Source organism: Schistocerca serialis, chromosome 4 (genome assembly GCF_023864345.2).
Source record: "Schistocerca serialis cubense isolate TAMUIC-IGC-003099 chromosome 4, iqSchSeri2.2, whole genome shotgun sequence".
NCBI classification, from domain to species: domain Eukaryota; kingdom Metazoa; phylum Arthropoda; class Insecta; order Orthoptera; family Acrididae; genus Schistocerca; species Schistocerca serialis.
In genome coordinates, this window is record NC_064641.1 from 777,501,055 (window position 1) to 777,515,189 (window position 14,135).

At 40.5% G+C, this 14,135-nt stretch overlaps 1 protein-coding gene across 1 annotated transcript in view; it reads left to right on the plus strand.

The window, feature by feature from the left end:
- Window positions 1–14,135, plus strand: part of LOC126474761 (uncharacterized) — a 197,167-nt gene that overhangs the window by 36,367 nt on the left and 146,665 nt on the right. Inside the window, exon 2 of the mRNA XM_050102237.1 lies at window positions 12,045–12,235. Coding sequence (XP_049958194.1) covers window positions 12,045–12,235 — 191 coding nt within the window. The remainder of the gene's footprint in view (window positions 1–12,044; window positions 12,236–14,135) is intronic.

Genomic DNA, 14,135 nt, shown 5'->3' on the forward strand with positions numbered 1-14,135 from the left:
TCTTATAGGACTTAACTGCTACGGTCATCAGTCCCTAAGCTTACACACTACTTAACCTAAATTATCCTAAGGACACACACACACACACACACACACACACACACACACACACACACGAGGGAGGACTAGAACCTTCGCTGGGACCAGCCGCACAGTCCATGACTGCAGCGCCTAAGACCGCTCGGCTAATCCCGCGCGGCGAAGCTTATGCAAAAATGCTGAAAAAGAGTTTCGAAGCAAGCACTCAAATACGAAACATACTGATTCAACTTAGAGGTACGTGGACCTCTCGGACACATTGTATATTAACAACTTGATTGAGATACAACAAATAGAAACAACAATTTTGTTATTAAAATCGTCGATACGATGACAAGCGTAAGCGAAGCTCTTTAAGTTCTCACGACCACCATTCCATACCATATCGGCTGACGCACTCAAACTGAAGATACACATCACATATCAAACGGAAATTTTGGCGCATGAACCTCGTCCGAAACCGATTAACACGTATATCTATATCAAAATCTGGCATCTGTTTCTGATAAGATTCAAATGGCTCTGAACGCTATTTATTTATTTTTTATTTATTGTTCCGTGGGAGCAAATTAAGGAGAAGTCTCCATGGTCATGGAACGAGTCAATACATGGAATTATAACACGATATTAGAAACAGATAAAATGAAATATAAAAAGAAACATATTCAGGTGACAAGTCGTAAGTTTAAATAAAGAAAATCAACAATGTATCACTGGAATTCGCTTAATTTTTTAGCTCTTCCAGGAGCTCCTCGACAGAATAGGAGTGAGCCATGAGGAAACTCTTTAGTTTAGACTTGAGTTTGGGCTACTGCTAAGATTTTTGAGTTCTTGTGGTAGCTTATTGAAAATGGATGCAGCAGAATACTGCACTCCTTTCTGCACAAGAGTCAAGGAAGTGCATTCCACATGCAGATTGGATTTCTGCCTAGTATTAACTTAGTGAAAGCTGCTAACTCTTGGGAATAGGCTAATATTGCCAACAACAAACGACATTAAAGAAAATATATACTGTGAGGGCAATGTCAGAATTCCCAGACTATTGAATAGGGGTCGACAAGAGGTTCTCGAACTTTCACCACATACAGCTCCAACAGCCCATTCTGAGCCAAAAATACCCTTTTTGAATCAGAAGAATTACCCCAAAAAATACCATACGGCATAAGCGTATGGAAATATGTGAAGTAGAATACTTTTCGTGTTGAAGTGTCACTTATTTCAGATACTGTTCTAATGGTAAATAAAGCAGCATTTAGTTTCTAAACAAGATCCTGAACATGGGCTTTCCACAACAGCTTACTATCTATCCGAACGCCTAGGAACTTGAACTGTTCCGTCTCGCTTATAATATGCCCATTCTGTCTGATCAAAATATCGGTTCTTGTTGAATTGTGAATTAGAAACTGTAAAAACTGAGTCTTACTGTGATTTAGCATCAAATCATTTTTCACAAGCCACGAACTTATTTCATGAACTACATTATTTGATACTGTTTCAATATTACACACAAGATCCTTCACTATCAAGCTGGTGTCATCAGCAAACAGAAATATTTTTGAATCACCTGTAATACTAGAAGGCATATCATTTACATAAATAAGGAACAGCAGTGGCCCCAGCACCGACCCTTGGGGAACGCCCCATTTAACAGTGCCACATTGGGACTGAGCATCACTACCACTCTCAATATTGCGGAGAATTACCTTCTGCTTTCTGTTCTTAAAGTAAGAGGTGAACCAATTGTAAGCTACATCCCTTACTCCATAATGGTCCAAATTCTGCAGTAATATTTTGTGGTCAACACAGTCAAAAGCCTTCGTTAAATCAAAGAAAACACCTAGCGTTCGCAACCTTTTATTTAATCCGTCCAAAACCTCACAGAGAAAAGAGAATATAGCATTTTCAGTTGTTAAACCATTTCTAAAACCAAACTGAACATTTGACAGCAAATTATGTGAATTTAAATGATCCAGTAACCTTATATGTACAACCGTCTCGATAACTTTAGCAAACACCGATGGCATAGAAATAGGTCTATAATTGTCAACATTATCCCTGTCTCCCTTTTTATAAAGTGGCTTCACAACAGAGTACTGTAATCGGTCAGGAAACCGACCACTCCTAAAGGAAAAGTTACTGATATGGCTAAGTACTGGGCTAACCTACAGGGCTATTATTACAAATGATTGAAGCGATTTCATAAATTCACTGTAGCTCCATTCATTGACGTATGGTCACGACACACTACAGATACGTAGAAAAACTGATAAAGTTTTGTTCGGCTGAAGCCGCACTTCAGGTTTCTGCCGCCAGAGCGCTCGAGAGCGCAGTGAGACAAAATGGCGACAGGAGCCGAGAAAGCGTATGTCGTGCTTGAAATGCACTCACATCAGTCAGTCATAACAATGCAACGACACTTCAGGATGAAGTTCAACAGAGATCCACCAACTGCTAACTACATTCGGCGATGGTACGCGCAGTTTAAAGCTTCTGGATGCCTCTGTAAGGGGAAATCAACGGGTCGGCCTGCAATGAGCGAAGAAACGGTTGAACGCGTGCGGACAAGTTTCACGCGTAGCCCGCGGAAGTCGACGAATAAAGCAAGCAGGGAGCTAAACGTACCACAGCAGACGGTTTGGAAAATCATACGGAAAAGGCTAAAGCAGAAGCCTTACCGTTTACAATTGCTACAAGCCCTGACACCCGATGACAGTCAAATGCTATGAATTTTCGGCGCGGTTGCAACAGCTCATGGAAGAGGATGCGTTCAGTGCGAAACTTTTTTTCAGTGGTGAAGCAACATTTTTTCTTAATGGTGAAGTGAACAGACACAATGTGCGAATCTGGGCGGTAGAGACTCCTCACGCATTCGTGCAGCAAATTCGCAATTCACCAAAAGTTAACGTGTTTTGTGCAATCTCACGGTTTAAAGTTTACGGCCCCTTTTTCTTCTGCGATAAAAACGTTACAGAACACGTGTATCTAGACATGCTGGAAAATTGGCTCATGCCACAACTGGAGACCGACAGCGCCGACTTCATCTTTCAACAGGATGGTGCTCCACCGCACTTCCATCATGATGTTCGGCATTTCTTAAACAGGAGATTGGAAAACCGATGGATCGGTCGTGGTGGAAATCATGATCAGCAATTCATGTCATGGCCTCCACGCTCTCCCGACTTAACCCCATGCGATTTCTTTCTGTGGGATTATGTGAAAGATTCAGTGTTTAAACCTCCTCTACCAAGAAACGTGCCAGAACTGCGAGCTCGCATCAACGATGCTTTCGAACTCATTGATGGGGACATGCTGCGCCGAGTGTGGGAGGAACTTGATTATCGGCTTGATGTCTGCCGAATCACTAAAGGGGCACATATCGAACATTTGTGAATGCCTAAAAATTACTTTTTGAGTTTTTGTATGTGTGTGCAAAGCATTGTGAAAATATCTCAAATAATAAAGTTATTGTAGAACTGTGAAATCGCTTCAGTCATTTGTAATAACCCTGTACATAGAACAATACTTCAGTATTCTGCTAGATACACCGTCATATCCGTGAGAGTTCTTGGTCTTTAGTGATTTAATTATTAACTCAATCTCCCTCTTGTCAGTATCATGGAGGAGCATTTCAGGTAACAGTCTCCGAACACTTTTTTCTAAGAGCGCTATATGATTCCCTGTTGGACTAGGTTTCTATTTAGTTCACCTGCTATATTCAGAAAGTGATTATTAAATACTGTACATATATGCGACTTATCAGTAACACGGACATTCCCACTACGCACTGATTCTATATCCTCGACCTGTCTCTGCAGACCAGCCACTTCCTTTACGACTGACCATATGGTTTTAATTTTATCCTGAGACTTCGCTATTCTATCTGCATACCACATACGTTTTGCCTTCCTAATAACATTTTTAAGCACCTTACAATACTGTTTGTAATGGGCTGCTGCATTTAGATTTTGACTGTTTCTAACGTTTTGATATAATTGACAATTTGTTCTATAAGATATTCTTATCCCTCTAGTCAGCCACCAAGGCTGTCTGTTTGTGCTAGTATCCTGTTTTGAACGTTCTAACGGAAAGCAGCTTTCAAAGAGCACGAGAAAAGTCTTGAAAAAAGCATTATATTTATCGTCTACTGTATCAGCGCTATAAACATCTTGCCACTCTTGTTCCTTGATAAGGTTTACAAAGGTCTCTACAACAACTGGATCAGCTTTCCTAAACAGCTGATGACTATGTTTAACACGTGTTGCAGCACAAAAATCTTTTAGAGTTAAAATTTGTGCGTCATGATTTGAAAGGCCATTCACCTTTTTGCTAACAGAATGCCCTTCTAGTAATGAGGAATGAACAAAAATGTTGTCTATGGTTGTTCTACTGTTCCCTTGCACTCTCGTTGGAAAGAATACGGTTTGCATAAGATTATATGAATTTAGGTCTACCAGCATCCTCTTCCTTGCACAACCACTTATACAATTAATATTGAAGTCACCACAAATAACTAACTTTTTGTATTTCCTATAAAGTGAACCAAGAACCTCCTCTAGCTTTAGCAAAAATGTTGTGAAATCGGAGTCTGGGGATCTCTAAATAACAACAGTAAGAAGTTTAGCTCCACTAAATTTAACCACACCTGCACAACATTCAAACACCTTTTCAGTGCAGTACTTTGAAACATCAATTGACTCAAATGGGATGCCGTTTTTCACATACATGGCTACTCCCCCACACCGCAAAGAGCTCCTAGAAAAGCTGCCAGCCAACCTGTATCCTGGTAAAGGAAGCCTCTGAATTATTTCCTTATTTAAAAAGTGTTGAGATATACCAATAATTTCAGAGTCAACATCTATAAGCAATTCACTAACTTTAATACCTTGTATATTTTGATGAAATACACTAATTCCCTCATTACTCGGATACCTAAGCTTTGTCAAAAGTGGTTCCTTTGTTAGAGAGACTTCCCTTAAGCAGGAATACCTATCATCTGACTTCAATCTAAAAAAGGTGCAGCTCTAACACCCACTACTGCAGGAATTTTTTCCATGAGTGATCCCACCAACCCCACCTATGCTGTCACCTATAAGCTTTGCCAACCTCCCCTTCCCATAACTGTTGAGGTGCAGGCCATGTCTAGTGAAACCCGTCCTGCTGATAGACTCCACCGACACCACCGAAATGTGACCCATGCTTTCTGTCATCAGCGCACCCCCAAGTCTCATGTGCCTGACGGCTGTATTAAGATGAGACCGATCGTGACGCTGAAACAGTTCCACGAAATGCACATTCGTGTTGCCAGTCTGAGTGGCTATCTTTTCCAGGTCACCATCTATGTCATACTCCCCATCCCTATCAATACTATACCAGCCCCACCCACAATCACTACCTGATCCTCTTTAGTAAAATCCCTACATAACCCCCCTATGTTAAGTCACCTGAGCCAATCCTGCATTAGGCTTCACAATGCTGGTGACCTGGTACTCACTCCCCAGCGCTTCCTGCAACTGCTGGCCTACACCTCTGCCATGAGAACTACCTAACAGCAGAACCTTCTTCTTCCTCTTCGACTTTGCAACTGTTCTAGCCACCCTGACTACTGAGGTCTGCTGCATACTTCCTACATCTACAGCTACTAGAGATTCGTCTCCACTAGACTCTGACAGTTGGTCATATCTATTGTAAACACCAATAGTAAAACTATCTGAAAATCTTCTCCTAGCAGATCTCTTGCCAACAGCCAGCTCCCATTCCCCAACTCCCTTCTCCCTCCTCATCCTATCTAGCTCCTCCTGTGCGTTTTTCAACTGCACCTGAAGGGCACAGATCTTACGCTCCTGCTCCCCTATCAACTTACTCTTGCTACATAACCTGCAGTTCCAGGAGAGGATCTCACCAGAATGCCCACTGGCTTCCCCACTGCATTCCCTCCAGTGAAAATACTTCGAACAAGTCTCACACCGCAATCCACTACTCACGAACCTACGGCAAAGCCCACACTTCTCACTCATGGTAAAATTTTACTTTTTCTAAGTTCCGCTACTACAATAAGATGATGTTAAAAACCTGACTACAATAATCACAAACTTACTCTACAAGGGAAGTAACTACTATTATTAACAGTATTAATAAGCAACAAATGTGAATATAACAAAAGACTTATACAGAAAGAGAATCAAACGTCTAATGACACAGTAACGAAGCTGAAAACAGTTCCCAAAAGGTTCTCCTGAAATTATTTCACCAGAAAACACAAAAAGCTCCGGTTGAAGACTACTAAAGTTCCTAAGTAAACCACTATACACAAACAATTAATTAGTACTTAGCTTTCGATGCGCCGCTACAGCTGCAACTGGTCAGCGCGGAATGTAAACACAGGAAAGAGGTTACGTCGCTCGATACGAAACACTCACAAATATCAGGTCTCAACACATGAAAGGCAGAGGTGAATGAAGAAACCACTAATAAGTCACTTATATAGTAAATATCACAAAAACCGTTAAAATATGTATCTGAAACCTAAAAATTTATAAAAACTTGGAGAGCGATCTCTCACGCAGTCACTCGCTTATGACGTCACTTTACATCCGAGGTCATCAGTCCCCTAGAACTTAGAACTGCATAAACTTAACTAACCTAAGGACATCACACACATCCATGCCCGAGGCAGGATTCGAACCCGCAACCGTAGCAGTCGCGCGGTTCCGGACTGAAGGGCCTAGAATCGCTCGGTCACCGACGCCGGCTTCTGATAAGAATTTACTTTTCGTCACTGCGATTGCCTTGAGACGAGTTATCAGTTATCTCGAACTTGGAAATTTTAAGTTTCATTATTCCATTACGACTGTGTTCGTGCCGTCCGGAGTTCTGTCAACTGCAGTCTGGCCATAGACACGTCTCATTAGTTATTAGTCACATATGTTATAAGATTTACTGACACAGAAATATATATATAATATATTTTACTTATATAATTCGTCCGCCCTCGGTAGCTGAGTGGTCAGCGTGACACTGTCAATCCTAAGGGCCCGGGTTCGATTCCCGGCTGGGTCGGAGATTTTCTCTGCTCAGGGACTGGGTGTTGTGTTGTCCTAATCAGCATCATTTCATTCCCATCGACGAGCAGGTCGCCGAAGTGGCGTCAAATCGAAAGACCTGCACCAGGCGAACGGTCTAACCGACGGGAGGCACTAGCCACACGACATTTCTTTCATTTCATATCATTTTATTTACTAAACACACAGTTATAATCATCTTCTTGGATATTGCAAGTCTTTTTAATTTCCATGCTCGGAAAGAAATTGGTGGAATTTATACAAGATAAGATTCATTTATTTTTCTTTTCTCATACGTGTTCCAGAAGTATAAGAGCTACGGTACGTTCACGATTTTTTAAAATTACTCTACCTCTCAGAAATCAGTCGGTACTTTCTGCCGATTTTTTCATGTGTAGCGTCGTGTATACAGCTAGTTATGGTTTCTGGTGTTGTATCCTGTTTGCAATTTTAGTAGACGTGTTATTTCAGTTAAAAAGTAACTACTAAACAATACATTCTACACACTGAAGTATTACTTGGGTAACACAGTGGTTTGTAAAAAAACTGTAAGACACGTAAATAATAATCAAACATTTATCATTTCACAGAACACTTTCATACTTCTGGAACACCTCTTGCCGCCAAATCTACAATGCATAATGCTAATACCCTATCCCCTTTCTGAGCTCAACATAACTCTTTATAGACAGATGCTGACTCAATTTTTCAGACTTGAAGATGGGTACTTACGGTATATAAAATGTAAATCATAGTTACTGTGACTGCTGTCAGCTGAGACTGTGTGTAATGTTACGTGATGTAATAATGTGTGTATAATGTTTAGTGACTGCTGGCGAGTAATGAAGGAACAGGGTACCAATTTTAAATACCAAATTTACAAAAGTGTTGTACGCTAGGAATAAACTGAATAAGGTTGCACTGTTTTAGACTGACATTGTACCCGAAAGGATGGAGGATCCGGTCTTCAACCGGCCATCCTGGTTTAGGTTTTACGTGGTTTCGCCAAATTACTTCAGGCAAGTGGCTCCTACTATGAGATCCCGTCCTTGCCAAACCAGTCACGCAAGAATGTAAATGCCTGTGATATAAGTTATGTCATTTTTAATTATCTTAAATTGCAATAACATGAGACGTCCAGTATTCTTGGAAAAGTGACCCACGGAATGATTAAAATTATACTATAAAAACTTACTTTGTTCACTACCGCTGTTTCAACTGCTATGTACGAATTCTTATCTATTTATTTTAAGGTGAAAACGCTGCATAAACTTTGTGTTCTCACGGTGAACTAAAATAAGAATATTAAAATGAGTACGTAATAGTTAAAACTGCGGCACTGAACAAAATAAAATGACAGCCTCTAATACTGACATCTACTCATCTGCATTGTGAAACGTCAATAGAAGCATGCTGACGAAGTAGGTAATGAAATATTATAAGCTACAATGCTCCAGTACACTCGATTCAGCGACCACAAAACATTGGGAGGTGAATCTGTGAATCAAGGCATACTGTTGGTTTGAGAGATTCAAACGATAACGTGAAATTCAAAGACACCCTTTATAATACGCTTGTGTGCTGCTCCTGTTAACACTGTAACATGAGGCATTGGTCAGGACTGCGCCTATACAATGCATGGAATTTCGCTGTCGCGTTCGAACAGTTTATACATATAAAAATTGTAGTGACGGTAGGTGAAGTTGAAGGTACCAAAACCTCCCAATGCCAATCACTGGTTTTTGTTATGCGCTACGATGGTAGTGCAATGGTACCTGTTCTAATTGTGGAGATATGAGTGTTTGAAGTGCTCATGAGTACATTTTCTGTCTCTCTTGAAACGACGTATTTTTCAAAATAAGAAAATTCAAGATTGTTCTACACTGAAGAGCCAAAGAAACTGGTACACCTGCCTAATATGTGCAGGGCTCCCGCTAGCACGCAGAAGTGACGCAACACGACGTGGCGTGGACTCGACTGATGTCTGAAGTAGTGCTGGAGGGAACTGACACCATGAATCCTGCAGGGCTGTCCATAAAAAGTACGAGGGGGTGGAGATATCTTCTGAACAATGTGTTGCAAAAAAAAAAGAGTTCAAATGGCTCTGAGCACTATGGGACTTAACTTCTGAGGTCATCAGTCCCCTAGAACTTAGAACTACTTAAACCTAACTAACCTAAGGACATCACACACATCCATGCCCGAGGCAGGATTCGAACCTGCGACCGTAGCGGTCGCGCGGTTCCAAACTGAAGCGCCTTCGGCAGCTACGACCGGCAATATGTTGCAAGGCATCCCAGATACGCTCAATAATTTTCATGTCTGGGGAGTCTGGTGCCAGCGAAAGTGTTTACTCAGAACATTGTTTTTCTTTCTGGAGCCATTCTGTAGCAATTCTGGACGTGTGGGGAGTCGCATTGTCCTGCTGGAATTGTCCGAGTCCGTCGGAATGCACAATGCACAATGTACATGAATGGATGCAGGTGATGAGACAGGATGCTTACGGACGTATCACCTGTCAGATTCGTATCTAGACGTATCAGGGGTCCCATATCACTCCAGCTTGCCCCACAACATTACTTTGCATCCACCACCTTGAAAAGTACCCTGCTGGCATGTAGAGTCCAAGGTTTCATGAAATTGTCTCCACACCCAGATAGGTCCATCCGCTCGGTACAATTTGAAACCAGACAACGTGTTTCCAGTCATCAACCGTCCAACGTCGGTGTTGACGGGCCCAGACGAGGCGTGAAGCTTTGAGTCGTGCAGTAACCGAGGGTACACGAGCAGGCCTTCGGCTCCGAAAGCCCATATCGATTATGTTTAGTTGAATGGTTCGCACGCTGACACTTGTTGATGGCTCAGCACTGAAATCTGCAGCAATTTGTATAAGGGTTGCACTTTTGTCACGTTGAACAATTCTCTCCAGTCGTCGTTGGTCCTGTTCTTGTTTTACCGGATTCCTCGTACACTCGTGAAATGGTCGTACGGGAATATCCCCACTTCATCGCTACCGCGGAGATGCAGTGTCGCATCGCTCTTGCTCCGACTATAACACCACGCTCAAACTCGCATCTCGATAACCTGCCACTGTAGCAGCAACAATCGATCTAACAACTGTGCCAAATACTTGTCTTATATAGGCGTTGCCAACCGCAACCCAGTGATCTGCGTGTATTTGAATACACATGCCCATACCGGTTTCTTTGATGCTTCAGTGTATAATATTTTCGAGGTTTTACGAATATTCTCGAATGTGGATGATTGTTTTCGTGTTTTCTAGATTATTCTTGAATATTTTAGAATACAACTTGGAATCGACACGTACCACATTGATCTCACACTCAACCAAAATCATCTAAGCCAGTGGTTATCAAACTTTTCTCCTCCGGGCCCCCCTACACGAGGATAAATACTATCAGCCCCATCACAGCCCATATATTTAATAAATAGTTGTTTCTTAATATTTTGCTTGCTTTTATCTCTGTTTTATCAAATTTAATTTAGAGCGATTTTACGCAACAGAAACCAAAACTGCAAGCCTGCGCGAAAAATTCTGGCAGTAAAAAATAACGTAAGTCAGTAAACAAATCAGTGAATACAGAATATGATACCAGAGGAAGAACAATATTTAAATCTACTAAGAGACTGGAGAACCAAGGCGAAAGCGTAACTTTCCCAACAGAATTCCTACATTTGCTCAATGTTCCTGGTATATCCTCGCAAAGAAGCTTCTATACAACATCATAGGAACGTAAATTTAAACTGAAAGGCAAAATAGTATTAAACAACGATTTCCACACGTTTCAACTAATTTACCACTCTTGAAAAGGCTTCAGTGCCTGGTAAGATTAGTGTATAGTATGACCCTCAGTAAGGCACAAGGACAAACATCAAATGTTGAGGAGTGAATTTTAAAAGAAACATGTTTCTTGCTCTTACAACTGTTTGCTAGTAGGACAAAAATACAAAACCTATTTGAAATCTCAACCACAATGTAGTTTACAACTATAAACTTTGAAGAAGTCAGGTGCCCTACGAATGAGATGATCAACTGCAGATTGTATTATGTGTCATAGTTTACAAACAAAGGGGCAAAAGAGACAGTGATGTGATGTTTTCAGTTAGTGTATAACTAAGGGATAAGAATCTGATTTTAAGAATTTTTTCTGTTATAAATATAATTTAAGTAAAAGATTTCTTTTCCACAAATCACGCACAAGATTTTTGTGCGTTTCATTTTATCTGGCTTAAATGTAACTACATCTCTCCTAACACCCATCTCTACTTCGAACATCAACCCTCCCCACGTCACAGGCCACCAATCGCCATTGCACTTGACAGAGGGGAAACATCGTCTCCCCCCCCCCCCCCTCCCCCGGTAATGGTCGCATAATAATTGCTGGAAAATACTCATCATTATGACCACGGACCGACGTATAGGGTAAACTATTAGAATGTAATAGTACTACGTCTCCATGCCAGTATACTTCTATTTTGAGGATGAGGATGGTTTTAAGATACGCAATAGCATGGCCATCAATGTTCCCACCGAATATGAATATAAGAGGATGAATTTGTTTGTCACAAGTAATCAAGAAATAGTACTGTGAAGATTTTCCGTGGCCATGCAGTTGCCTTCTTTTGAGATAAGTGGCAATATGTGAATGTCAACTTTCCCAGCGTAAGCTACACTCTAGTTCTCTGTCAGGTGGCAGTGTTGAAATACATTGACATTTCAAGTCATCTTGCCCATTTTCTGGGTTCGGTGCGGGTGGCGACTGAGGAAGATTCTTAATGTTTCAGCCACTTAGATATGTGTTACAGCGTCTGTTACATGTGGGTACAACGGACTTCAGTTAGCAGCACCATTTTTCTTTCCTGACAGACTTACAATTAGTAACATATTTGTTGTAATTATTAAAGAATTATTTTTCTCTGTTACAGGATGTACTTTTTTAAATGCAGTGGAGCAGAATGGTGTAGTACGTGGCCTATCTTGTTCGAAATCACAGCCTATAGCAGTAGCGCAGAATGAAGAAGCCTTAATACGATTAAGTGAAAGATTTCCGGGCATGGAATCATGTTTTGTAATGTCACCCAAAGGGAACTGGACATTTTCTGATAAACCTGAAGAGGTATATTTTAAAAATTAATTTATTGTGTTGCTTTTGTCATAATCGCTTTCTTCTTGACTTTCTTAGCATCTCTTGAATGATTACTTATTGCTTTAGAACAAAAGTATGGGTAGTGTGTTTACTATCCTTGGTCTCTGCAAGTCGTATAAGACTCTAGTCGCACCATTGACGCTCTTTTTTTAGTCATTGTTAATATTTAGATAATTAAGAGTTATTACCATATGGGCATAAGTAGTAGAGATTGGTCAGGATGGGAGAGGTCGGTGTCGGAAAGGTGATTTTCAAAATAAAGGGATATTTCACCTAAAAACGTTGGTATTAATTGGATCTCACATGCTGAATACAAATTCATTGGCTATGTATAGGGGAGAAGGCAGGGCAGAACACTCATGATGACAGAGCCTAAAAGCAGCACTAGTTAGTGGAAAGACAAGGTAGAAAAACGGGTACTGCCAGAAGGATTAAGCCTGAACTATCTTTCTCTGACAAAAGATAGAAGACAGAACAGCATCAGTGGCATGGGAAGAGGGTAACAATAAGCAGGAAGGGCTCAAAATTAGCTGAAGTGTCGGACAGCAATCGACAGCAAATATAAAAATACATTGCAGATCGGCATCCTGAACAGTGTGAAGAAATCGTACCACTAAAACATTTTCAAACTAGTCCTGGTTCGCCACAGGAAAGAGGGCAGAAATAAACATTCAATTTAAGAACAGGTTCTGTAAGAGTAAAAAGTTTTAAAAATAGAAACATTAGATTATTACGAAATATCAATATTTAGTTATCTCAAGACATATAAAATTCAAGGGATAATAAAACAAATACACGATTGAAGTTCTCGGCAGTAAACAATGGCATGGGACAGTCGATAACCGACAGAGTTATTGTATGTACAAAACGGTGTGTGTGTGTGTGTGTGTGTGTGTGTGTGTGTGTGTGTGTGTGTGTGTGTGTGTGTGTGTACGCGCCCGTGTTTATTCATATTAGTTGACGGGTCCACCGAAAGATAGTTCTATCTCGAATTTCAGATTCTTGCCAATGGAAAGTTTGTCAGGATATGTGCATGTAAACAGTGATCAGTGCCAAAGGTAAGGCTGTGAGTAGTAGTAGTAAGGCGTGCAGTATTGATACCAAACAATGCTTTTCAGGGACAACTGATATGAACCTCATGATGACGTGGATAACTAGTACGCGGATAAAGATCCTGTTTACGTTCATGAACACAAATGCACTCTGAAAGTTGTTGCTAGTCAGATACATGTGAATACCTATTTAAGCAAGTTGTATTTCTCACCATAGATCATATGTATTTACATGACAGGATGATGGTAGAAATGTTAGTCATCCTTAATACTGCTTAAGAGCTGTGGTGAGATGCTTGCTAAAATAAATATTATAGAGTGATGAATCACGATTAGTTTTTGAAATTGTAATACTTTATTATTGTAAAAGTCGTTACTGCAAATCTTAGTAGCAAAAGCTGAAAGAAGTCGGACATTTTACATTGGTATTCTTGAGATATTTTGCAGTAACGCTTCATTAATTTGCCCACAAAGTATATCGTGGAAAGTTAATACTTATCACCTTACGTGCTCTCTGTTTGCAAATAAACAATTGTAATCGAATCTTAGGTACTTGCTTGCGAAAGAACTGATATTAATTTCGCTTGCCCCATCTGGTGGCACACGGCTAATTAGGTATTTAATTATTTAGAATATGAACACAAAAATCTTTGAATTTAATGGATAAGGCAACAGTTTGTTCGTTCATCGTAATTAATATGACCTTAGATTCTTGCCTCATGTAACTGCCGTTCCAGATAAGGCCTAATTCGGTTATATAGTATAGTTTCCGAAATTACTCTGAAATCTCATCAATGACTGCGAATTCATTCAACTGT